This window comes from Moschus berezovskii, chromosome 17 (assembly GCF_049115385.1).
Source record: "Moschus berezovskii isolate FMDL1 chromosome 17, NW_MosBer_1.0, whole genome shotgun sequence".
NCBI lineage: Eukaryota > Metazoa > Chordata > Mammalia > Artiodactyla > Moschidae > Moschus > Moschus berezovskii.
In genome coordinates this window covers 40,171,921-40,198,623 of record NC_142476.1, presented here as the reverse complement: position 1 = coordinate 40,198,623, position 26,703 = coordinate 40,171,921, and the positions used below count along the sequence as shown (strand labels likewise).

Here is a 26,703-nt window from a genome sequence, read left to right as displayed (position 1 = left end):
CATTCAGACTGTGCTGAATGGATTCTGCAGAAGGAAAGGACAAGAGGGGTAACAAAGGATTTAAGCTGTGAACATGCAGGAACATTCTGACATCAAGGGTAATACGAGTTTACTAGAAAGTCTGTGGAATTACTTCTTCTATTTTGATCTTTTTTTTTTTTTTTGGTCAGACTAATTCAGATGTGGCCCAAAGGGGTACAGTAGGGAGAAGAAAGTTGATTTCTCTAAGATCTCCTCTAGGTGTTCTGAAATTTTATTCGCAGACACCCATCAAAGGCCTGCTGTTTTTTGGGAGCTGGGCTGGTGGCCAGGAAGCACAGATGTAAGTGGGATGTGGTCTGTCCTCAGGAGCTCATGGTCTCATTGGGGAGGGGGTGGTGGGAGTGCCCTTGCCCTCTCTGATTAATTCACTGGTTCGTTTGTGTCTTGATTCATTGGACTACATGTGCTTCAGCCCTGTGCTGGGCATTAAGGTGCTCTGGTGAGGAGTGCGGTCCCAGGCTCTGCTATCTGGAAGGGAAGCTGGGGTGATCCTTTCTTTCCCAACCTATGGGAAAGGGTCAAACCAGCAAATATTACAAAAGGGAAGTTATTGAAAGAGAAAAGGGAATAGTCATTGAAAATATGGAAACACTCTTCCACCTGCACAGATGGAGCCTACACTGAAATCAAAGAGGAGTGGACCTTTTTTTTTTTTTTCAAATGAAAAACAGCAGTCCTGGTAAGTAACGGCAAGAGAAATTCAATCTGGCAATATTCCTACCAGTTGTGAAATACGATGGCATAGCAGACTGAGATGTAGTCAGAAGCAGAGTAGAGCCACCGGAGAAGAAAAATCTGTGGAAGGAGAAAAGGGGTCAGGACTGGATCCTGAGCCCCGGAGGGAGAAGCCCCCCATTCCTGACAGGGCACTGCAGCTCTGGGAGCTCGGGAGCCCTGCCCAGTGCCCACTCGCCTGGGCCGTGTGCTTACAGGGGCAAGTTCATCGGTCAGGTCGGGGAGCACAGCTTCTGACGACAGAAGAGCTGGGTCTTTCCGCAGCTGGTTCAGATAGCCCAAAAGGATGAATTTATCACTCTCACTCCCAGTCCAGGGATCCTCCAGGGTTTTATACACCACCCGCCCTGCCGTGTTGCGCCTTTCTAAGATAGACACCTGGGAGAAAAAGGCGAAAACCATGAGAATTCTCAAGAGAATGGGAAATTACTGTTTTTTGTTTCCAGAGATGATGGAAAAAAGGGTCTAGTGAAGCTCAAGCACAGATATGAATGAGTATACCATATCTGCAAGAGATTTCCACTTTTCTGACAAAAGAAATTAGTTTTCTGGTGACTTTTCAAAGTTAACTTTGTTAAAAGTTAAAGCTCTTTCTTCTGTAACTTCTTTGTTCTGTAACTTCTAATTTTTTTTTTTTTAACATTTATTTATTTGGCTCTGCTGGGTCTTAGCTGCAGCATGCGAACCCTTAGTTGTGGCTTGTGGGATCCAGTTCCCTGACCAGGGATCAAACTTGGGCTCACTGAACTGAGAGCACTGAGTCTTAGTCACTGGGCCACCAGTGAAGCCCCTGACTTAATATTATAATACAGCAAACCTTTGTTTTTTTCCAGAGATTTTCCCATGAAAATCAGTTCAGTTGGTAAACGATTCAGTTGGTAAAGAATCTGCCTGCAATGCCGGAGACCCCAGTTCGATTCCTGGGTCGGGAAGATCCGCTGGAGAAGGGATAGGCTACCCACTCCAGTATTCTTGGGCTTCCCTTGTGGCTCAGTTGGTAAAGAATCTGCTTGCAATGGGGGAGACCTGGGTTCAGTCCCTGGTTTGGGAAGATCCCCTGCAGAGGGAAAGGCTACCCACTCCAGTATTCTGGCCTAGAGAATCCCATGGACTGTATAGCCCATGGGGTCACAAAGAGTGAGACATGACTGAGCGACTTTCACTTCCCATGATTACCAAGATGATGAAAATGACAAAGAATTTCATGCTTCTGTGGAGAGTGATGACAAAGGAGGAAAGGAAGGGTAAGGTCAATTAGGATGAAATAAAAGAGGCAGAAGTACAGGAGGGAGACACTGAAAAGCATATTAATGGTTGCCTAAGGGAGATTCTCACACGCTAGTAAAGTCATGCTCAAAATTCTCCAAGCCAGGCTTCAGCAATATGTGAACCGTGAACTCCCAGATGTTCAAGCAGGTTTTAGAAAAGGCAGAGGCACCAGAGATCAAATTGCCAACATCCGCTGGATCATGGAGAAAGCAAGAGAGTTCCAGAAAAACATCTATTTCTGCTTCATTGACTACACCAAAGCCTTTGACTGTATGGATCACAATAAACTGTGGAAAATTCTGAAAGAGATGGGAATACCAGACCACCTGACCTGCCTCTTGAGAAACCTGTATGCAGGTCAGGAAGCAACAGTCAGAACTGGACATGGAACAACAGACTGGTTCCAAATAGGAAAAGGAGTACGTCAAGGCTGTATATTGTCACCTTGCTTATTTAACTTATATGCAGAGTACATCATGAGGAACGCTGGGCTGGAAGAAGCACAGCTGGAATCAAGATTGCCGGGAGAAATATCAATAACCTTAGATATGCAGATGACACTACCCTTATGGCAGAAAGTGAAGAGGAACTCAAAAGCCTCTTGATGAAAGTGAAAGAGGAGAATGAAAAGGTTGGCTTGAAGCTCAACATTCAGAAAACAAAGATCATGGCATCTGGTCCCATCACTTCATGGGAAATAGATGGGGAAACAGTGGAAACAGTGTCAGACTTTATTTTTTTGGGCTCCAAAATCACTGCAGATGCTGATTGCAGCCATGAAATTAAAAGACACTTACTCCTTGGAAGGAAAGTTATGACCAACCTTGATGGCATATTAAAAAGCAGAGACATTACTTTGCCAACAAAGGTCCGTCTAGTCAAGGCTATGGTTTTTCCCATGGTCATGTATGGATGTGAGAGTTGGACTGTGAAGAAAGCTGATCGCCGAAGAATTGATGCTTTTGAACTGTGGTGCTGGAGAAGACTCTTGAGAGTCCCTTATACTGCAAGGAGATCCAACCAGTCCATTCTAAAGGAGATCAATCCTGGGTGTTCACTGGAAGGACTGATGCTAAAGCTGAAACTGCAATACTTTGGCCACCTCATGTGATGAGTTGACTCACTGGAAAAGACTCTGATGCTGGGAAAGGTTGGGGGCGGGAGGAGAAGGGGACAACAGAGAATGAGATGGCTGGATGGCATCACTGACTCTGTAGACATGAGTTTGAGTGAACTCCGGGAGTTGGTGATGGACAGGAGGCCTGGCGTGCTGTGATTCATGGGGTCGCGAAGAGTCGGATACGACTGAGCGACTGAACTGAACTGAACTGAAGGGAGATTCTACAAACTAGATACTGTAAGACTTGACCTGCACAGGGGAAAGATAGGTGAAAGGGACTGGGGATGCTCTTTAATCTTTACCCAGAGGAAAGATGCCTTTTGTAAAGGTCCAAGGTTGAAAAGTTAGGAGGTGAAATCAGCAGGGTAAAAGACTAGTTTAAGAATGCTTTCAGGGATTTCCCTGGTGGTCCAGTGGCTAAGACTCTGCGCTTCCAATGCAGTGGGCACAGGTTTGATCCCTGGTTGGGGAACTAAGATCCCACATACCACAGGACAGGGCCAAAAAACAGGTCAAATGGTTTCCAAGCACTCAGAAAAAAATAAAACAAAACAGGCTTCAGAGATTTCTGGATTCCCCGGAATCTATATTCAAAACTCTTAAGGAAGGCGAACATGGAATTAACTGCCACGTGCTTGTGAAGAGCTTGGGAGCAGGAGAGAACCGACAACTCACCGCTGATTTTCCTTGAAACGTGTCACTGTCTGGCAGTAAGGTGCTGGCGAATTCCTGCTGCCGATTGCTGTAGGCATGCACAAACCTCACCGTGTCCTGCGTGTTTGCCAGGGCAAAGGACAGGAACGCCTCGAAGGGTGTGCTCAACTTGGTAGCCTCAGCGGTCAGTAAAACCACACAGTACCTGCACGTCAACAAAAGAAAAGGCTGTGTAACTAATCTCCGAAGCCGTGGCTCGAACCTGAATGGCAAGTGAAGGTGAAGGAGAGGAGAAGTCATTCACACAGAGAACCAGCACGTTTTAGAAACCAAAGCTGTATGAGGGTCGCCAGTGAGATAAGATGTTCAAGGCACTAAGGACCTGCATCTTTCTAAACTGCTGATGCTCTCCCCACATCAAACTTCACATTTGGAAATGCCCTTGAAGGCAACAGTCACTGAACTGCTGATGCGGAAGGGTCATGCAGAAGGCACCTGTTCACAAGAAAGTGAAGTTCTTTCACTTCAGGCAGGGCTGGTTAACCCTATCTCAGGCCAGGGCCACTGGGCCTCACTCTGAAGGGCTTCCTATGCTGTGGTTCCAATGGCAAATTCATCTAATCATTCAAATCAGGCATTCTTTCTCCAAGATACTACTGAGCACTCACTAGATGATGCCAGGTAAGACAATGTTCTTGCCCTTATGCTCAGTCACTCAGTTGTGTCTGATTCTTTGTGATCCCACGGACTGCAGCCCACCAGGCTCCTCTGTCCACGGGATTTCCCAGGCAAGATTACTGGAGTGTGCTGCCATTTCTTCCTCCAGGGGATCTTTCCGATCGAGGGATCAAACCATGTCTCCTGCTTTGGCAGGCGAATTCTTCACTACTGACCCACCTGGGAAGCCCCGTTCTTGCCCTGTGGAACTTATATTCCAGTGGGGAGGGCAGACAAAAAAACAGATAGATAGATAGGCAGGTAGATCATGACAAGTAGTGGTAAATGTTAGGGGAAAGAAAACGTGAAGGGGAGAGTGCAGGGTGGGTTGGGAGTCATGCTCCATCAGACAGGCTGGTCAGGGAAATGTCATCTGGGAAGGCGTCGCTGGAGCAGAGACCTGAATGAGGTGCCACAAGAGGAAGTGAGGTCAGAGCGCTCCAGGCTGAGAGCATTGCAAGCGTAGAGACCCAGAGACGGAGGGGACTCGATCCAATTCACAGAGTGAGGAGGACGATCACTGGCTGACATGGAGAACTGACCGAGGGTGTGAGAGTGGAGAGGAGGCAGAGGAGGGCAGGAGGCTAACACGGTGGCCTCGGCGAGAGGTGACCCTGGCCTGGCTAGGGTGGTGGTGGAAACAAAGGGGAGGAGTATACGGACTGGGATACTTTTTGAAGGCTGTATAAATAATAATCCTCAAAGTCCAGGATCATCTTCCTTATATTTAATTAAAGTGTTTCTTCTCTTAGTCTATACAGGAATCTGAAAAGTCTGGAAACATAGGGAATGTTTCCTATTTTAAACAGTATTTTAATGTATTTTCAAATAATGTGATCAAAATGGTTTCCTTTCATATCCAGAAATATGGTTCATATAATTTCCTTTCATACCTTTCACAGATGAAACAGCCCTAAATTTAAAGGCACCAGCTCCTTAATCTGAAAGAGCTATAAGAAGTGATTCCCTGTCTTTCCAGACTTTTCAGATGTTCTGTATGAATGAGGATGCCTCAGCCATGCGATGTCCAGCTAATTATTTTACCATTTCCTCAGCACCCTCACTGCCCTTAACTGTCATTTACCTGGCTCCTCTCCTAGATCTGCAGAAGTCTGCCCTGTGTGGGACACTCTGGGAGCAACAGCAGCGTTCTCCCACTTCGCGCTGCTTCACTGAGCTTCACAGGCTCTCCCTGACACCTGGCAGAACCATCTCACTCTTCAGGGCTCAGCTCTCAGGGGGATCTTCTCTGGCACAGCCAATCATTTGGTCCTAAGATGCCCTGGACTGACATACCCCTCTACTATCATAGCTATTGATCTATGTTCATCTATTTGCAATGTGAAGCAGAGATTCTGACTGTCCCAGGGTCAATGTTTAACTGCCTTTCAGTAACATGTGACATGATGAGCAGGGGCAAGGCCTTCAGTCCTTACTTCCTTTGTCGGTGAGACCGTTTCACGGGGCAGAGTTCATGGAACAACTTCTGGCTGGTGAGCCTGGCTGCCAACAGATACTTGTTTTGGGTGATAAAGTCATCAATGACCTGTCTCTTCATACCTCGGGCCTGGAGAAAAACCAAGAGACAGTTGATTCTTACTCAGTTTTCTCACTGAGAATGGGCTTGACTTACAGTTTAATAAAAATATGGCTGAGTCTGGCTAAAGCAATAAAACCAAGAAAGTTAGACCTGTTTGAACAAATAAACGTGGTATTTTTCCAACAATGTGGGGCTGAAAGCAATGATGCAACTATTTCAGGTCAAAGGAAAAATCAAGTGCTCGGGGAACTTTTGTAGACTGTTTTATGCTGGCAGATTGAAAAAGTCAATAATTTTGAATTTTTAGGCAAATTTACTTCCATTTGAGATTTATAGTAAACTGAGTAATTAAAAATAAACTTCAAAGTAGCAATGTTATTGACTATAAAAGAGGGACTACAAAACTGTATGATGACCACTTTGTTATTACTAATTTTCATATATTTCAAAGAACTGAAATTATGTACAGCAGGTTCTCTGACCACAGTTAATCAAGACATCAATGCAAGATATGAACCAGAAAATCGCTTTATGCTTAGGAATTAAGAAACTCTGAGTAACTTCTTGATCTGAGAAGAGAGCATATCAGATGTAAGAAAATATTTTGAATTTGGAGTGATCAGTGAAAATATTATTTATCAAAACTTTGGGATGCAGATAAAGTAGTATTTGGAGTGTATGTGCTCAGTTGCTCACTTCTGTCCAACTCTTTGCAGCTCCATGGACTGTAGTAGCAGGTCTGGCTCCTCTGTCCAGTGGAATTTTCCAGGCAAGAATAGTGGAGTGGGTTGCCATTTCCTACTCCCGGGGACAACAGGGGACCTCCCTGGTGGTCCAGCAGTTAAGAACCTGCCTCCCAATGCAGCAGACGTGGGTTCGATCCCTGGTCGGGGCACTAAGATCACACATGCTGTGGGGCAACTAAGCCCTTGGGGCCCATCAACTGAGCCCATGTGCTGCAAACTCAGAGCCAATGTGCTCCGGAGTCTGGGCGCCACAGTGAAAAATTCCACCTGCTGCAATGAAGACCAAACAATAAAACAAATAAATATTAAAAAATGAATATATCAGAAAAGAAATTAATGAACTAGATAACTCTATCATGAAGTTACAGAAAAAATACAAAAGTAGAAAGAAGGAAATAATAAAGAGGAAAATAGAAATCAATAAAACAAAATAAAAATATAAGAACAAACCAACATTTGTTCTTTGGAGGAGCTAATAAAATTGACAAACCTCTGGTAAAACCAGTCATGAAAATAAAGAGAGAAAGCACAGGTAACCATTACCAAGGATGATGTGGAGGAATCACTACCTATGTTGCCGAAACTAAAAAAAAAGTGTACACATATATATGTATATTATATAGATATTTAAATTGAAAATTTAGGTGAAACAGGAAAATCTCTAGGAAAAATAAAACAATACTTGAAAAAAAGAGAAAATAGTTATATAACCATTACAGAAGATGAGTCAGTAGTCAAAAATATTTCGTTAAACACAAATTCAGGCTGAGATGGCTTTGTAGGTGGTTTTCACAAGACTTTCAAGGAAGACAATCTAATCTTCTGTAAAGTCTTTCTGAGAAGGGAAGAAGGGAGGACACGTCCCATCTCATTTCACGATGCAAATATTCACGTGTCCATCAACAGAAGCATGAATAAACCCATTCTCATGTGGCTATACCTGATACAGCAAATAAAAACAAGTTACCTAGAGCCAAGAGGAACCACTGGTGCTACCAGTGTTACACTAAGCCTCTTGTCACTGCAAGGACTTGGTTTATGTTAAGAATGCATTTTTCTATTCATAAAGAACAAACTGGGGACTTTCTAGTGGTCCAGTGGTTAGGAATCCACCTGCCAACGCAGGGGACATGGGTTCAATTCCTGATTTGGGAAGATTCCACAGGCCGTGGGTATTTGGGTCCCCAATACCATAAGCACTGATGCCTGTGTGCTCTAGAACCTGTGCTCTGCAACACAAGATGCCACCATAGTGAAGACGCAGTGCAGCAGCCAAACATGCATAAATGAAAATAAATAAGATTATTGAAAATAAAAGAGCCAATTGGTAAAGCATCCATTGTTCTGGTAATTTTATTAATGTATTTGATTTATAATTTTCCCCAGGGAATAAGTAGATAACAATTCTCAAGGGTACATGCTATTACTAAAAAGCAATTTAGGAACTCTTATAGATTAATCTTGGATTGAGATGACCTTCCTTCCTCTCTTCCACAGCTGGTGTTTTCTTGCTTCCTGACTCTCTCTCTTGGCTCCTGCTTAGCTGCCGTCAGGCACCCCCTCTTTTTTACTTGCTGGTTGTTGTCCACAGTTTCGTCCTTGGCTCCCTCCTCTCCTTACATAACATACGATGCCTAGGAGATCACCTTCTGCCTTTCCTCAGATCTAGATCCCTGCCTCCTTAGAGTTCCTAAAGGCAGTTCTTTCTTTCCTTTTTAAAAATATTTATCTATTTATTGGCTGCACGGGGTCTTAGCTGTGGCACGTGGGATCGTCTGTCTTTGCTGTGGCATGCGGGTTCTTTACTTTTGGCATGTGGGAATTAGGTCCCAGATGTGGGATTGAACCCAGGCGCCCTGCGTTGGGAGTGCAAAGTCTTAGCCACTGGAATGCCAAGGAGCTCCCAGGCAGTTCTAATTCTTATGTCCACAACTGAACTCATTGTCTTCTTTTTAAACCTGCTCTTCTTTCCTTGCTATCCACTTTTCCTATCTGGTTCCTTACCTTAGTCTCATAGTCTCAGGTAACCTTCCTCCTTCACATGGCATCCAGAGTTCACCCTGCATCTAAGGGAGACACCTACTACAGTGGATGAAAACTGCCTTTAGGTCTTTCTCCTCCCCTGACTCTGAGTCTGATAAAGACTCAGGACAAAGACCAACTGGATGTCAGAGTTGTTCTGTATTCAGTGCTCAGCAAGCAGGCAATGAATGTATTGAATGAAGGAAATAAAGGATTTTTATAGAATATCTCTTTCTTTTCATTCTAGCCTCTTATGAGAGAAAGTATCAAAGGGCCCTTGTTGATTTTTTAAAAGTAACACTAAAAAATACATGTTCATTTTAGGAATTTCTGGAAACCGAAATACTGAAATAATATTCACTTTACAAAATTGAGAGCAATGTATTATAAACAGCATATACAATTTTGCATCCTGCTTACTCGTTAACATTGTTATGAAAATTATCCCCATCATTAATTATTCTCAAATTGCCTTTTATTATTTAAAAATTATTTATTTATTCATTTCAGCTGCATCAGATCTTGGTTGCCTCACACAGGATTTTTTGTTGGGGTGCATGGACTCTAGTTGTGTCTCAAGGGCTCCTGAGTACATAGGTTTAGTTGCTCTGTGGCATGTGGGATCTGAAGTTCCCTGACCAGGGATCGAACCTGTGACCTTTGCATTGCAAGATGAATTCTTAACCACTGGACCACCAAAGAAGTCCAAGGAAACTGCCATTTTAAATGGCTATATAATAGTCCCTATTTGGGATGTCGGGCTTCCTAGGTGGCTTAGTGGTAAAGAATCTGCTTGCCAATGCAGGAACAGCAGGAGACGGGGTTCAATCCCTCATCGGGAAGATCCCTGGAGAAGGAAATGGCAACCCACTAAAGTATTTTTGCCTGGAAAATTCTACAGGCAGAGGAGGCTGGTGGGCTACAGTCCATGGGGTTCCAGAGTCGGACACAACTGAATGATTGAGCATGCACATCTGGGAGGTATCAATAATTACCCTACTGTTGGATGTTTATATTTCCCCCTCATTTTTGGTAATATGAATGATATTTAACATCTCTGTATGTAATTCTTTGTCTGAGTTCCTATTCCTTTAGAATAGAGTCCTAAAAGGTAATCTCATCTCCCTCAGTTCTTTACTCCAGTGTCACCTTAATGAGGTCTTTCTTGGCTGGTCCACCTTAAAAATGTGAGCCCTTTCCCCTAATACCCTGCACTCCTCTCCCCTGTTCTATTTTTTTCTTTAGCACACATCACTATATAATATACCATGACAGAGTGTGTCATAGTATATTTACTATGTCACAGTGTGTTTAGTACATTCCCAGTACTGTCCCCACTAGAACCCAGGACAGGGAATTCTGCTGATTTTGTTCAGGGCTGCACCCTCAGCACACAGAGCAGTGTTTGGCACACAGCAGGTACTCAGGAGTGCTGTCTTGTTAGGCAGTTGATATTTTATCACCCAATCACTTTTCTGAAAACTTTTTTTCCTGAGAATTTTTGAAGCTTCTTCCAGCAAGGCAAGGGAGAAGTGCCAGTTTCTCTGTACCTTCAACTCTGAGTATTTTTACTTTAAAAATCGTTAACAATTTGATAAGAGAAGGAAATGTAAATTGCTATTCTCTGATTATTAGTGAGATTTACTTTTTTAAAGTGTTTATTGAGATCTCCTTGGTGATCCAGTGGCTGAGATTCTGCGTTCTGAAGGCAGGGGGGCCTGGGTTTGATCCCTGGTCAGGGAATCTAGATCCTATACTAAAGTTGCAACTAAAGATCCTGCATGCTGCAATGAAGACCCAGCACAGCTGAATAAATAAATAAAAACTTAAAAAAAAAACCCAAAGTGTTTATTAGTAACTTAGAATCTTTTCTCAGGATTTTGTTCATCTGCTTCACCCATTTTTGGGGGAAAATTTAAATTGGGATAAGAGTAACATAACATGAAATTAACCATTTTATAGTCTAACTCAGTGGTGTTTAGTACATTCCCAGTGTTGTGTAACCCTCACCTCTATCTAGTTACAAACATTTTCATCATCCCAAAAGAAAACTCTGTACTCATTAAGTGGTTATTCTCAAGAACTCTGGGGTTGATTTCTTCGATTAGAAGAAGTTCGTTAGAAATGAAAGATAACAATTCCTTTCATATTGGTTGTAAATACTTCTCTTATTGTTTAATCAAAAAATTTAAGTCTTTCTATAAAAATGTAAAGTTTATAATCAAGTTATTACGATTTTTCCAATAAGATTTTTCTCAACACTTTTAGCCCTTTCCGATCTTAAGATCAGATAAATATTCACTGTATGTTCTTTGAGTTAGTGTATACATTTTTTTCTCAGTGATTTTAATGTATATATTTTTGGAGCAAGATCAAACTTACTCACCTACAAGATCTCAGTACAATGAAAGTCTTTTTAAAAGCTCTCCTCACGATTCAACACCTACCCACTTTTGAATATTAAATTATAAAATTAAAAACATTAATGGGATGAAATGAAAGAGTATTTTTTTTCTTATTCCTTTTAATTACTGTTCTATACTGAAGCCTTAAAATTATTTTTATAACTTGTTTTAGAATAAGATTATTGATTTTTTCAAATAGGAGCTTTTTAGAGGTCAAAGATGACTATTATTTATTGTTCTGTTTTTGTGGTTACAGAGTACATAAAATGACCATTTTAACCATTTTCAAGTGTATGATTCTATGGCATTAACCATTCACGCTGCTCTGCAACCATCATCTGCCATCCATCTCCAGAACTTTTTCGCCTTCCCAAACTGAAATTGTGCCCCTTACACACCAACTCCCTATTTCTTCTTCCTCCAACTTCTGGCCACCGCCATTCTACGTTCTGTCAAAAGATTATCTTTGTAAGCAGAAGAGTACCAAATCATATTTTTTAAAAAACTAATTTTTAAACTCTATGACTTTAAGAATTTCCTTCTATGAAGGAGACAGTCACCCATTAGATTGAGAGCTGCTTCTGCTTGAGAAGTATCCTCAGTACTTAGCATACTGTTTGACATACAACAGGCAGGTCTGAGATTTTTGAATTATTTTACTTGATTATTTTATTTATTTATTTAGGCTGCACCACAAGGCATGTGGGATCTTAGTTCCCTGACTAGGGCTCAGACCTGTGCCCTCTGCTCAGGGTCTTAACCACTATACTGCCAGAGAAGTCCCTGAAGGAAGAGATTGAAACTAGTTTCTTTTCCTCTCCTACTCTGCTCCATCTTACTATTTATTTGTGTATGACACCTTGAGAGAAAACTGGAGGGCCAGCTTGAAACAAGGCGACACCCACGTACCTGGATAACATCTGCAGGTTTGTGGATGTGTTCTTTAAAGATCAGGATGGTGGGGGTATAGACATTGACGTTGTATTGCCTTGTCATCTCTTCTGCCCCTCTCAAACCGACATACACATATCCAAATGACAAGTAATCTTTGTATGCGAAAGCAATCAACTGTTAGGGAGTAACAGAGAAGAAGAAATGAAATTGGTAGCACAGCATCTAAATTAAGTGTGACTCGTTCTAATCAGTGGGTGGAGATGAAAACTAGCTTATATGGGCCCACTCAGGCTGCAACACCCTTGTACTCTTGTAGGAATTCTATGGTCCTTTAGGTGCAAAAACCATACCAACAAAGCTGAATAACAATTAACTCTGTTTTTCAGATAGAGCAAGATATTCATCTTACTGAGATCTGGACTGGGGGTGAGAGGTTTGAGGAATTACCTGTACCCCAAGTACAATTTATTTGTTTAAACTGGAGTATAACTGCTTTATAATGTTGTTAGCTGTACAACAGGGTGAATCAGCTATATGTATACACATATCCCCTCCCTCTTTGACGTCCCTCCGCCCCCCACCACCCGCAGCCCCAATCCCACTCCTCTAGGTCATCACAGAGCATTGAGCTCAGTTCCCTGTGCTATATACCAAGTTCCCACAAGCTACCTATTTTACACGCGGTAGTGTATTTATCTCAAACCTAATCTCCCAATTCACCTCACTCTCCCTTTCCCCCGCTACGTCCACCCATCCATTCTCTCTGTCTGCGTCTCTATTCCTGCCCTGGAACTAGGTTCATCTGTACCATTTTTCTAGAATCCACATATATGCGTTGCTATATATTTGTTTTTCTCTTTCTGACTTACTTCACTCTGTATGACAGACTCTAGGTCCACCTACGTCTCTACAACCTGTACCCCAAGGACGTAAGATGGCCGTGACCATGCCAATGGTTAAGCCCTTTCCTCTCCCATCTCCTGTCACAGTGATAACCAGAGGTGTGCAAGTGCAGTACAGAGTATCATTCAGAGGGCAGGTTTGGAATCAGGCTTCAAAGGAGTCAATATTCAACCTACTGCAGGGACACCTTGGGCAGGTTATACAACCACTATAAACTTCAGTATTCTGGTCTATAAAATAGGGATCATAACCTGTACTGTTGGGTTCTTCTGAAGATTAAATGCTATTGTTGTGTGTGGAAAGTGCTAGCATAGTAAGAGCATCAGTAGGTCCTCAACATACGATGTTTTAAGGCAAATTTCTGGTCTTCAAACGTTTCTCATGGGGTGAGCTATTACTTATAAAAAGAAAAATCACCAAAATAAGAGGAAACATTACCCGGACACCTAAAGTACCTTGTAGAGCAGTGGTATGGTGGGCATTTGGTCAAACAGGAGGACACGTGGTTTATTCTCTTGCTGCCAGCCAGAGAGGAACCTGACATAATTTTTGTTTGTAACCTTGAATTGAAAAGAGGATGTCAGTTGCAACATTTAATTCTTCACAGTTACATTATAATCCAGTCAGGAGATAAACAGGATCAAATAAGGGTAAAAGACTGTTTTGTAAAAAATAAAAAATGCAGGCAACTAATCTTTTTGCCTTCATTTAACTAAAATTAGTTAAAAGAACAGAAATATTGATTTCATATTTTCATGTGATCCAACTCATACAGACTGAAATCACAATCTTTCTGAAATTATTACTGACCATATCATAAAAAAATTGAGCTTTTGAAGCTGGTTTGCTTATATAGGTGACTTTTTAGTTTATTAGAAAACAATGAAATAATTGCTCTTTCAAAATGACTTAAATAAAAATAAGTGGGCCCACCCCACCTATATATCACATAATCTCATTCATTACCATCTGAATTGCTACTTTAAAAAAAAAAACTTTTAAATTACAGTATAACTTCTTTCCAGTGTTGTGTTAGTCTGAATTGATACTTATGTGCTTCCCTGTTTATGCCTTAAAATAATCCTGAGAAAACAAAAACATGAGTAAATTACTTTCTAGAAAATTTTTATCATAGGTCAAAATTAATCTCTCAACTGTGCTCCCAGAATGATCTATATAGAACTTCAGCCTGATCATTTCACTCCACTGCTCAGCCTCTTTCAATGGCTCTATCACCTGCAGACCAAGCCTCTTTAAAGGAGACTCTCAAGGTGAGATTCTCCTGTTCCTTCCCCTTTAACTGCTTTAGCCTGTCCTCTCCCACTCATTAATGGCTACTTCATACAAAGCAGGCTATCTCATGTTCCAGACCTCTGCCTTCCTGGAACTCATTCCTCACTTCATTTTCCTCACCCAGCAAACTCAGTACAGCGGTCACTTCTGCCAGGAAGCCTTTCTCAAATCTGTAGGATGGACACTCTACATATAGGATGGAAACAGTCACCCATTAGATTGGAACTTCTTGAGAAGTATCCTCAGTACTTAGCGTAGTGCCCAACATACAACAGGTATTTGGAAAGGTCTGAGGACCTACCAAGACAGCCTGTCATGGTTTAAGGAGGCTACAGTGCACTCTGACAATTTCAAGCTAACTCCAATAAATGTTTCTTTTATGGGTAATGATCCTGGTGGGATAAACTGTGTAGAAATAGGATGGAGACAATTGGGTGTTTAACTCTTCTTGATATTATTAAATCAAAAATCGTTTTCTTTTTAAAAATTTTATTTTTTAATTGAAGGATAATTGCTATACAAAATTTTTGTTGTTTTCTGCCAAACATCAACATGAATCAGCCACAGGTATACATATGAATCATTTTCAAGTAAAGCAAAATAAGAATCCTGTTCTAACCTAAGAAATCGAGGAAAAAATGCTTCTTAAATATAAAAATCATAGTTTAAATTGTATGAACTCCTTGTGCCTAGCTTCTCTAGCTCAGTCTTTTGTTTGTGAAATTTATTCATACTGTTGCATCATATGTTCTTTGAAAGTTCCAAAAATAACATCTGATTTCATGGAATCTAGTGCTTTCAATAGCTAGGATCCTTAAATATATAACCAAATAGAACTTAATTTGAATACTCTCTTAAGAAAAGTATCTTCAAATGAACAAATGCATGAAGCTGGAAAGAAACTCTTTATCCTATGCTGTGATCTAACTTTTTGTTGAGAAAATAAGATGCACTCTCATTTTAGGCTCAGATTCCTATGACAGGAAGGGAAGGGAAGAGTCTGCCTGCAATGCAGGAGACCTGGGTTCTATCCCTGAGTCAGAAAGATCCCAAGGAGAAGGAAATGACAATCCACTCCAGTATTCTTGCCTGGGAAATCCCATGGAGGGAGGAGCCAGGCAGACTATAGTCCATGGGTTAGCAAAGAATCGGACACGACTGAGCAACTTCACTTCCTATGACAGCATCAGTCTTCCTAGTGGCTGTAACAGGGATAATCCTTTCAGTCTCTCTACTTCACCTATTTCAATTTTCAGCCTCTAGAAGACTTCATTTAAATGATTTAGTCTGAGCAATTAATTAATATGTGTCTTATCCTGCAATCCAAGGTGCTCTTAAACTACTTCTAAGCCACATACTTACTTTCTCCACCAAGTTCCCTGGAAGTAGACTCTCTACAAACTGCCGCAGGTTCTCACGGACAACTGCATTGTGGAAGAAGGAGATCTTCCCATTTATGATTCCTAGGATCGAGGGTGTGCTGTGTGCTCCCAGGTGGTGGGCCAGGCGTCGCTCGTACCCGGCGTGGACCACGCCAATTCCTACGCCTGAAAAATACGAAAGACCTTCATGAAGGCTTTTTATGCCCCCGTGGCAGGTGAAAAAGTGTTGCTAAGTAATTTTCTGGTGTGAAACTGAAATCCAGACTTAGCAAGAGGGGATATCTTTCCCGACAGACTGTCTAGCATCCCTTCACTGTTGGAATTCTAAATTGGTTCAATTTTCCTGCAAAGCCATCTGGCAATGTTTAAGAAGAGCTACAAATCTTTTTATCTTTTAGTCTGTTGTTTCTAATTTTGGGAGTAGATCAAGAAGAAATACTTCAAAAGAAAAGAACAACCTGTCCACAATGGTCCTATTCATAAAGGACACCATCTGTAAACAATTCAAGGGTTCATCGACTTGGTAATGGTTGAAAAAACCATAGGATTTGTTGATAAGCTAGAATCAGTCTTCTCACTCTTCACAGCATGTCTCCCTTTTATTTTATAGACATGTCATACAGTTTCTCAAAGACAGAGATTAGGTAAAAATCACTCAGCCATATCCCATATATCTACTGTTAATATTTTGGTATCTGTTTATATCTTTCCTTATACACATATGTGTGCATGCGTGTTTTATACACATAAAATAAAATGGGATCATCTGATACCTATTTCATTTAGTGTTTGAGTAACTTTTCTTGTCTTTCATGCAAACAATATATTTGGAGGGCTAGATCCTTTGCTAAACATTGGAGATACATTAAATGTTAATAGACAGTAAATAATCTTTTTCCCCTGGGATATCTAACAGACTTCTAAGTTTCAAAAACAAACCCTTCATCTTTCTCAAACCTGTTCCACCCAGGCTTTCACCATTTCCATCGATGGTGGTTCCTTCCTATTACTCAGGACTTTTGTCTTAAAGAGTCACCTTTGACTCCTCTAGTCTCTCACACCCCACATCCAGTCTGTCAGCAAGTCCAGTTGGTTCTGTCTTCAAAATACAGTAGGAATCAACTGGTTTTCTTCAGTTGCACTGTACCCTGTCTCTCAGTCACCTTTCTCTCTCCCAAGCTGCTGTAATAACCTCCTCAATGGTATCTTGTTTCTCCTTGTCCTCCCACACTGTCTCTCCTCAGTATGGTGGCCAGACAGTCCCTTCTAAAACATAAACAACAGTTCATGTCACTCCTCTGCCCAGATTTGGCACAGACTCCCCATTTCACTCAGAACAAAAGTCAGTCTTCACCAAGGTTGACAAGACCCTCTGTAATTTGGCCATTGCCCCGCTCCCTCTCCCACTCCTCACGCTCACTGACTTAGGCCTCTAGTATCCCTGCTCTTCTTCAAACACACTGGCAGGTTCCTGCCTTTGGCTTCAGCGCTGGCTGGTCCTTCTGCCTGGAGGGCACATCTCTGGACATCTGAGTAGCTGACTCCTTCACCAACTGCCAGTCCTTCTCAATGAGGCTGAGCAGCTCCCGTGTTGAAAACTGCTCTCCCCACATGCAGGATCCCCTTCAGCCTACTTGGCATGTCTTGAGCCCTTTCCAAGTTAGGCAGCATGCCTACAGCTAGCTTTAAAGATGTTATCACTGTTCACACCAGCAAACCCCGAGTGGTAAGTATTGTCATCTTCATGGATGAGCAAGCTGGCACTTGGAGAGACTGAGGAAACCTTTCTGGAATCACAGTTAGTGAATAGCAGGACCAAGATTTGAACCCTGGTTCAAAGCTGACCTGCAGCTGACTGCAAAGCCTGGTTCCTTCCTGTCCCCAGTAGGTTCTACCACTAGGTTCTGAATGCTGGAGGGATCAAATTCTTAGAGATGGGCTCACCACCAATGACCTTACCAGGGACTGCTATATAGGTCAGAAGCCAACATACTAAACTGATTCTGGAGAATATGCCTTTCCAGTAACCATTCAGAGGGGCTCCCTACCAGACTTTGGGACTAGAATCAGTGATCAGAATGGTGGCTGGTGGGCCCAGAATCAGGACAGGAGATGTAGGCAGTCTTGGGAGAGCAAAGGAAACTGAAGAGATCTTTAGAGACTGCTGTTCACCCTGCTCTCCCCTCCGATATTCTTGAAGCTCACTCTTTCAGCCCCTGCAGGATGCCTGCTCAGTGAGATCTTCCTCTTCTGCTGGATTTTATTTTTGGCTGCATCATGAAGCATGTGGGATCTTAGTTTCCCAACTAGGAATCAAATCCATGTTCCCTGCAGTGGAAGCAAGGAGTCTTAACCACTGGACCACCAGGGAAGTCTTATTGCTTCCTGATTTAAAACTGAAGACTCTCACCCTGGCATTCCCTAGAGCCCAGCCTTTTTTTTTTTTTAAATCATACTCTACCAACCAGCTGACAGATTGTATATTTTGTTTGTTTCTTTGTGTCTCTTCACTAGAATGTAGGGACTTGGGGCATTTTGTTTACTGCTTTATAAATCCTTAGTATCTGGAATAGTTCCTGCCACTTAGTAGTCACTTAATTTTTTAAAAACAAGAAAATGAGTAAAGTATTCAAAGTCAGAACCAGATTCAAATCCCAGCTCTGCAACCCACTGGGTGTGCAATCTTAAGTCATTTAATGTCTCTGAGCCTCAGTTTCCTTATTTGAATAACGAAGATAAATTGTTGTGAGGATTAAATGACACACTGGGTTGGCCAAACAGTTCACTCTGGTTTTTCTACAAGATGTTATGGGAAACCCAAACAAACTTTTTGGTTCAGTTCAGTTCAGTCGCTCAGTCGTGTCCGACTCTCCGCGACCCCATGAATCACAGCACACCAGGCCTCCCTGTCCATCACCAACTCCCGGAGTTCACTCAAACTCATGTCCATCGAGTCAGTGATGCCATCCAGCCATCTCATTCTCTGTTGTCCCCGTCTCCAGTCAACTCGACGCATGAGGTGGACAAAGTATTGGAGTTTAAGGCAATATAAAAAAGAACCTAGTCCAGAGCCTGGAATATGGCAGGTGCCTAATTAATTATAACTATTATTATCAAATATTATTTCATCTAGACCAAGTGAAGTCTGATTGAGAGACTGTCTCTCATGTGAGTGGAATTATAACCTCCACAAACCCTCTCCCTTACGTAGTGTGGCATAAACCATGCCACACTCTCACTCTTCATGTCATCTTTCCCACAACATTCCTGTACTCCCACCAATATAGCTTTTTTCTGGTTAAAACAGAATCCAAGTGATCAGCTTCATTTCTCTTACTTAAAATGACCACTGAGTTCTTGGAATTATCTGCATCACCTTTACTGTAGCCTTTCTCAGCCTATAAAGGCTATTTCTTTGGATCATTTCTACAAAGCACTTCGATTCTTAATATTATCATCCCATTTCTAAATTCTGGAAGAAAGTTACTTCTTTCCTATATATTAATTATCACATAAATTAGAATAGAATAAAGAATGATACACATTTGATATTTAAAGTTGTGGCATTTTTCCTCCTGAAATATTTAAGAATATAATAGGAATTCCAAAATTCTCTGAAGTCCAGACCTTAATCCTTCCCTTGCTCCCCATCCAAGCTAGGAAGGAAAAGTCAGAAAAGTTGACAGCATTGTTTTCTCCCTGAGATTCAGGCTGGGAAATGACTGTGATGACCAGTGGTGACTTAAGAGTCTCTGAATCACAGTGCACAACACAGTTTTTATGACTCCTCCTCTTGCCTTCAAACTCTACATTCCAAAGTTCTGGGTTCACAAAGCAAGCTCAGCTGGGCCAACAGAAGTACAGCTCATGTATTCTTATCTTGAGTCAGCATAACCTGGCTGGATGACAAGGACACACCAGCCTCTAGACAAATTTGAGTTTCAAATTTAAAAGAAAGGCAAAGCGTATGTGACTTTTTTTCAGAACCATTTGGTTTTTCTATGGATCGATGTTTCTGGCTAATTTGCAGATCCTGGGGAATTAAAATATACATACTTTCTCCTCTTTTTGAGTTTGTAAGAGAGTGTTTTTTCCATAAAGTACTAAAGATCTCTACTTTGAGGAATCAAATTATATTTGATTTTATTATGCCATCTCAAATATGTATCCCATCTTTTAGGGAAATTCTCTCATCTCCCTCTTTCTTGTATACAGATATTCATCTTTCAACTTTTCCATATGCCTAAAGGGATGGTACAGAGCCAACTGGAAGAACACGACACTGTCAAATCTGGCTAAACAAATCTGTCAATAAACTACTAAGATGCAAAATGATGTGAAATATTACAAAATCAAGAACATGGAGTTTCAAAGGAGAAAATAAAAACAAACTTTAACCAGTATCTAAGCAGACCCTTTTCCTACACAAAAGAAGTTGTCATACACTTAGCTATTTTTAGGAATAACTCCTTGAAAGAGAGAAATGATTCTTTCTTTTAAAATAAAAAGTCTCATGGTGGATAAATACTGCATGATCATCCAAATTGGGTTTCCCTAAAATGCTATCTGATTTCAAGACACCAACCTCCTTGACACCCTGGTAACTGTTGGCACCTCCTGTATGCCTCAGTGATTCAGGTCTGTCTCTTACAAGTGCGCTTCCTGGGTGTGAGGACTAGGTTTTACTTATTTCTGAGCAGTGCAGCACAGTGGTTAAGAGTGAACACTGGGGTTAGACTTTTGGGTCCATACCTTAACACTGTGGGTTATGACCAGTGTAACCTCACTTGTTCCTTAACCTTCCTGAGCCTCAGTTTCCTCATCTGTAAAACAGGCATAATCATAGTCTCTCTTTCATTGGGTTACTCTGGGAATAAAGATAATCCAAAGTATTTAGCACAATGCAAAATAAGGAAAATGCTAAAAAACAAAACAAGCAAACAAAAAGACTTATTAGTGTAATACAGTACTTGGTCCATTAAGAAAACAGTATTTTTTTGTTGGCTGTGCCATGTGGCTTGCAGGATCTTAGTTCCCTGGTCAAGGATGGAACCTGAGCCTTGGTTCAGTGAGCCTTGGTTTCACTTTCAGTGAAAGTGCCAAGTCCTAACCACTGAACCACCAGGGAATTCCCAAGACAAATGCCTTAAATGAGAACATGGAATGAATTCCTTATAATGTTCTACTTACTCCTATAGTATTGTACTATTCTGTACTTGCACATGTGACGCTGGTGTGAATTTCCTGGGTATCTATCTTCTCTTCCCAGTAAGAGTAAGCTCCTCAAGGTCAAGGGCAGAGCTGACTATTTCTGGGTCCTCCTCCATAGCATGGCTGTCTATAACTGTGGTCTGCTTTTGCACAGTAGTTATTACCAAACGGCACAACTGTAGATTCCACCTAAATAGCTACAACAGTTCTTCTCTGGGTGGAACTGTTTCATTTCCTTCATTTACTGCAATTCAGGCATTTTATGTTATTTTGAGATAATGTCCAGGCTTCCCTAGACCACAGTTAATCTTTAAGACTGTCTGCTTTTTCTGTCAACTCAGAATAGAAACATTTTCTGCAGTAACTGTCTTAAAGGATAACACTGACTTGTTTGGACAGGCAGTGGCCATGGATATTGTCAGGATCTCATCTCAGTATAACCCAACTGTAACCAAGTGGAACTTGAGTGTTAGGAATCTGCAACGCATCTGAATGTTCCAAAGAGGAAAACTAAACTGATCTAATACATTTAGTCAAAACCCGCTTTCTAGGGGACTTGGGAAGTGAAGTGTGGGAACAGATTAAATACTCTTAAACATTACTTCTATGAATCTAAATCCATCTTCTTCCATCCTTGTCATTTTGAGTCCTGACTTCTTAGGATTATTTGTTGTTCAGTTGCGAAATCATGTCTGACTCTTTGCGACCCATGGACTACAGCACGCTGTCCTCCACTATCTCAAGTTTGCTCAAATTCATGTCCACTGAGTCAGTGATGCTATCTAACCATCTTATCCTCTGTCACCCCCTTTTTCTCTGCCTTCAATCTTTCCCCACATTAGGGTCTTTCCAAATAAGCTGGCTCTTCACATCAGGTGGCCAAAGTATTGGAGCTTCAGTTTTACCATCAAGCCTTCAATGAATATTCAGGGTTGATTTCTTTCAGGACTGACTCGTTTGACCTCTAAGCTGTCCAAAGGACTTTCAGGAGTCTTCTCCAGTATCACAATTCAAAAGCATCCATTCCTTGGTGCTTGGCCTTCTTTATGTTTCAACTCTCACATCTGTACATGACTAATGGAAAAACTATAGCTTTTGACTATACGGACCTTTATCAGCAAAGTGATGTCTCTGCTTTTTAATATGCTGTCTAGGTTTGTTGTAGCCTTCCTTCCAAGAAGCAAGCGTTTTTTAATTTCATGATTTAAAATTTTCTAATTTTTAATTAGGATTATAGAGCACAACAATCCCAAAGGATGGCGAGATCTTCAATCATCACAGATTTAAGGATCCTGAAAAGCAGTAGAGCATCATGTTCACCGCGTGGATTACAGAGCCAGTCTCCCTGGGTTTGAATCCCAGCTCTGCCATATACCAACCGTGGGACCTTGGAAAAGGTACCAAAATCAGCCGAGTCTCTATAAAAGAGAGATGACAACAGCACCCTCCTCAAAGAGTTGTTTACGAGTTGACACTTACATTAGTGATTGGCATACAGTAAACTTTCCATAAATACAAGCTATGATTATTATGCTTATATTATTAGTGCCATGTCATCACACTTGGCAGTCCAAACCGCAATCATTATTCAGAACAACTTCTCCCAATTCAACTCTTTCTTGTATCCTCTGCCCACCCAGTAGCTCAAGGGAGAATGCTGAGTCCATTTTGACCCCCTCTCTTTTCCTCAGTTCTTACATTCAAATGGTCCCCAGGTGCCAGGTCCTTCTATGATCCTTCCCTTGAAATATCTAATACCTGTTCCCCCTCTGTTCCCACTGACCGAGCTCAGGCCAATGGTTGCCGCCTTGCCAGGACTGTTAACTTTGCTGCTTCTATTTTCACCTTCTTTAGTTTGTCATTCACGCAGCTTGAACAGTTAGCTTTCTAAAGCAGAGATCTGATAGGCCCATTCTTGGCTCTATGACATACTATAAAGTAAAGGCCAGCTTCCTTGGCCTGGATTTGAAGGCTTCTTACCACCTGACTCCCAGGTTGCTCCTCCTGCTTCCTCCCTGCTCATCTGCACTCAGCCACCCCTCGCTGCTGGCTCTCTGTTTCCCTGCCTGCATTGTTCTCTCTTGCCTGAACGTTACTCCTTTACTTCCTGTCCAGTCAGGTGGCACTAGTTGTAAAGAATTCGAGCCTGCCCATGTGAGGACACAAGAGACACAGGTTCAATCTTTGGGTTGGGAAGATCCCCTAGAGGAGGAAATGGCACCCCACTCCAGTATGCTTGCCTGGAAAATCCCATGGGCAGAGGAGCTTGGTGGGCAGCAGTTCATGGGGTCATGAAGAGGTGGACATGATTAAGCTACTGAGTACACAACTTCTAATCATCTTTCAAGACTTAGCTAAAAATAAAGAAAAACTCAAGTGCTTTATAGTCTGTGAGCTGTAGAAAACTAACATTTAGAAAAGATTTTTTAAAAGGAATTTACAAAATAGGTGCTTTCAAAAACTTAACGCTGGTAAACCAGAAAACTCAGTTAATCAAAAATTCTCTAAAGTTCATTTATTAAGTATTCAATATGTATCAGGTACTTAATATATGCTTTTCTCATTTAATATTCATAACAATCCTGTTGGTTTGACATTATAACTCCAATTTAGAGCTGAAGAAACTGAGGCTAAGTAATCTGTCCAAGGACACAAAGTGTTATAAATGACACATCTGTGATCTGTAAACTGGTGCATCTGACTCCGAGGCATGTGGTCATGACACTGACCACTGGGCTATGCTGTCTCATGTCGTGTAAGTTCACCTGTTGGCTCTGATCTGACTTTGGTGTACATGCATTACCATTATGCAATGGCCCAGTGTCTACGTTCCACTACGGGAGCTTATGGTCAGCTCCTGGACTGAAGAGGTTAAATGGTTTCCAGCACATCAGCATGCATGGCACAAGGTGTGACTGTGCTGTGTGATGAAGAAACTGTCCAATCTGACAGCTGACCTGGGCCCCTCATTTATTTACCAGGCACCACAGCAAACATCTGCTGACCGTCCACCACATGTGAGAAACCACATGTTCCTCAACTTCTAAGAACCTCTTGATTCCATCGCAGGAAAGCATTATGGCATATCTGAGCACCTGCGTGCCTCTGAAGAGCAGGTTGAAATGTTCTGTTTTAGAATAAATGAACTGGCGACTTTCACTGGTGCATGTTCTCCAGAGTAACCGGGTCCTCTCAGCCCCTCTGGTTGTTAGTACCTTTCTAGTTACTCAAGAATAGGTCTGTTAGAGCAGGGGTTCCTAATCCCCAGGCCATGGACCGGTATGAACCGATACCGATTTGTGGCCTGTTAGGAACCAGGCTGCACAGCAGGAGGTGAGCAGTGGGTGAGCAAGCAAGCAAAGCTTCATCTGTATTTACAATCGCTCCCCACTGCTCTCCCATCACCCCCAGATGGGAGCATCCAATTGCAGGAAAACAAGCTCAGGGCTCCCACTGATTTTGCATTATGGTGGGTTGCATACAACTCATTATATTATATTACTTCATTATATATCACAATGTAATAATAATAGAAATAAAGTGCACAATAAATGTAATGCCCTTGAATCGTCCTGAAACCATCCTCTCTTCTTCTCTCTCAGTCTATGGGAAAAATTGTCTGCCACGAAACCAGTCCCTGGTGCCAAAAAGGCTGGGAACCACTGTGTCAGTGACTTGCCTGGTGGTTAAGAATCTGCCTTCCAATGCAGGGCACACAGGTCAGGGAACTAAGATCTCAAATGGCAAGGAGCAACTAAGGCTGTGCAGTGCAACTACTGAGCTTACATGCTCTGGAGCCTCTGTGCTGCAATTAAGATCCAACACAGCCAAATAAATAAATGTTAAAAAGAAAAAAAGATCTGGGCCTACCCTGGTGGTTCAGTAGTTAAGACTCTGGGTTTCCAATACAGGGGTTGTGGGTTTTATCCCTGGTTGGGAAACTAAGATCCCACAAGCCATACTGTGCAGCCAAAAATAAAAAAATAAGTAGGCCTGCTAATGCCTGTAAAACAGACACACATTTAATTCAGTGATTCCAATTTTTATAAGTTATTAAAATAAATACCCTCCCCGGATAACTAAGATTTTCCTGGAGCTAAGTGATATCTCTGAACAAAAGAAACGCTAATCTGTGATGGACAGTGGTAACCTATGACAATTAGAATATTATTTGTTACAGGCGGAGCTGTTTGCCCCCAAAATGCATAGGTTGACCCTCTAATCCCCAGTACTTCTGAGTGTGATTATATTTGGAGATGGGGCCTTTAAAGGGGTAACGGAGTTAAAATGGGGCTTGAGGGAGACCTGAGCTCCATCCCTGGGTTGGGAAGACCCCTGGAGGAGGGCATGGTAACCCACTTTACTATTCTTGCCTGGAGAATCCCATGGACAGAGGAGCCTGATGGGCTACATTCCATGGGGTTGCAAAGAGTTGGACACGACTGAGTGACTAACCACAGGGTCACAGAAAGAGAGTATGAGATACTAGACCCAAACACACAGACACAGACGACCCTGTGAACACACGGGGAGAAGCTGGCTTCCTGCAAGCCAATGAGACAGGCTTCACAAGATAGCAAACCTATTGAAACCTCGATCTTGAACTTTTAACCTTGAGAACTATGGGAAAATAAATTCCTGCTGTTTCAGCCACCCTGTCTATGGTATTTTGTTATGGCCACCCTAGCAAATTAATTAATTCACTCTGAGTTCACAGAGTGAACTCACAAATAGCATAAGGATAACCTACCAGCATGAAGACTGGTACTTGAGGGCTGCTCTGTTCAGCCAATAATTTTTACGTTTCTCCTCTATATTAGGCTCTCAACTAGATGTCAGGAGACTATACAGACTTCAAGTTAGTAATGCAGAATGAAAGTGGCTTACCCATTTCCCCTCTGAAAATGTGTCCCCTGGAAAACCCCAGTCACCATGAATTTCTGAAGAGAAATCGCATTAACTGTTCCTTCTCTCCAATATCCCAAGAAATTCAAGAGACATAAAAGTCACCTTCTCTTATACAAACGTCTTCCAAGGAATAAAACGCTCTTACCCAAACCTTCGAGTTCTTGAACTACTTCTTTCCAGATAGGCTCAATGTGGATACAGCTGAAGCACCAGTCTGAGGTGATCTTAATGAGGTAGGGTTTTTTGAAGCTGTCTGGAACCACTTCATTCACATAGTGTGAAAAGTGCATTAAATACTTCTCATCAATTGAGTCCCTCTGTTCAGAATTAAAAGGGAAGTGAAAAAAAGATTCATCGAAATAAAAATTCTCGTAGAAGTGGCGGAAGTGATACTCTCGATGCTTCTGGTAGCCCTGGCTCTCCCCAGCATCTCCATAGTGCTCATAATGTGATCTCTTTTCTTCATTGGAAAGAATCTACAAAGAAAGGGGAAGAAAATAAGAAATCCAGAAAACAAAACAGCAAAAAAAGGGCCACGCAAAGGACTTTCCTGTAAACATCTCTGAAGATAAAGGAAGAAAATAAATGTAAAGATACAACACAATTTGATATTTTAAATGCAGTCACTCAACATACTGTGAAACTCTTCTCTTATCAGAAAAATTAAGTATTTCAAAACCAAAATACTTCAACTGTATAGCCAGCTACTCAGGCTCATCTTGGCTTTAAAGATTCTGAACTATCATAACACTAAACACATCAATAAATTAGAAAACTTTTTTTTTTGCTGTGCCGTGGGGCTTGTTGGATCTTAGTTCTCCAACTAGAGACTGAACCCGGACACTTGGTAGTGAGACTGAAA

General features: G+C 41.7%; 1 protein-coding gene across 3 annotated transcripts in view; it reads right to left on the bottom strand.

The window, feature by feature from the left end:
- DNAJC16 (DnaJ heat shock protein family (Hsp40) member C16) overlaps window positions 1-26,703 on the bottom strand; it is a 40,423-nt gene that overhangs the window by 5,329 nt on the left and 8,391 nt on the right. For all 3 annotated transcript variants that reach the window (XM_055419271.2, XM_055419272.2, XM_055419274.2), the window contains 8 exons: window positions 25,987-26,317; window positions 15,703-15,887; window positions 13,503-13,607; window positions 12,160-12,318; window positions 5,974-6,104; window positions 3,842-4,025; window positions 973-1,155; window positions 764-837 (listed from right to left, as the gene is read on the bottom strand). In XM_055419271.2, the coding sequence (XP_055275246.1) occupies window positions 764-837; window positions 973-1,155; window positions 3,842-4,025; window positions 5,974-6,104; window positions 12,160-12,318; window positions 13,503-13,607; window positions 15,703-15,887; window positions 25,987-26,317 (1,352 nt within the window). The remainder of the gene's footprint in view (window positions 1-763; window positions 838-972; window positions 1,156-3,841; window positions 4,026-5,973; window positions 6,105-12,159; window positions 12,319-13,502; window positions 13,608-15,702; window positions 15,888-25,986; window positions 26,318-26,703) is intronic.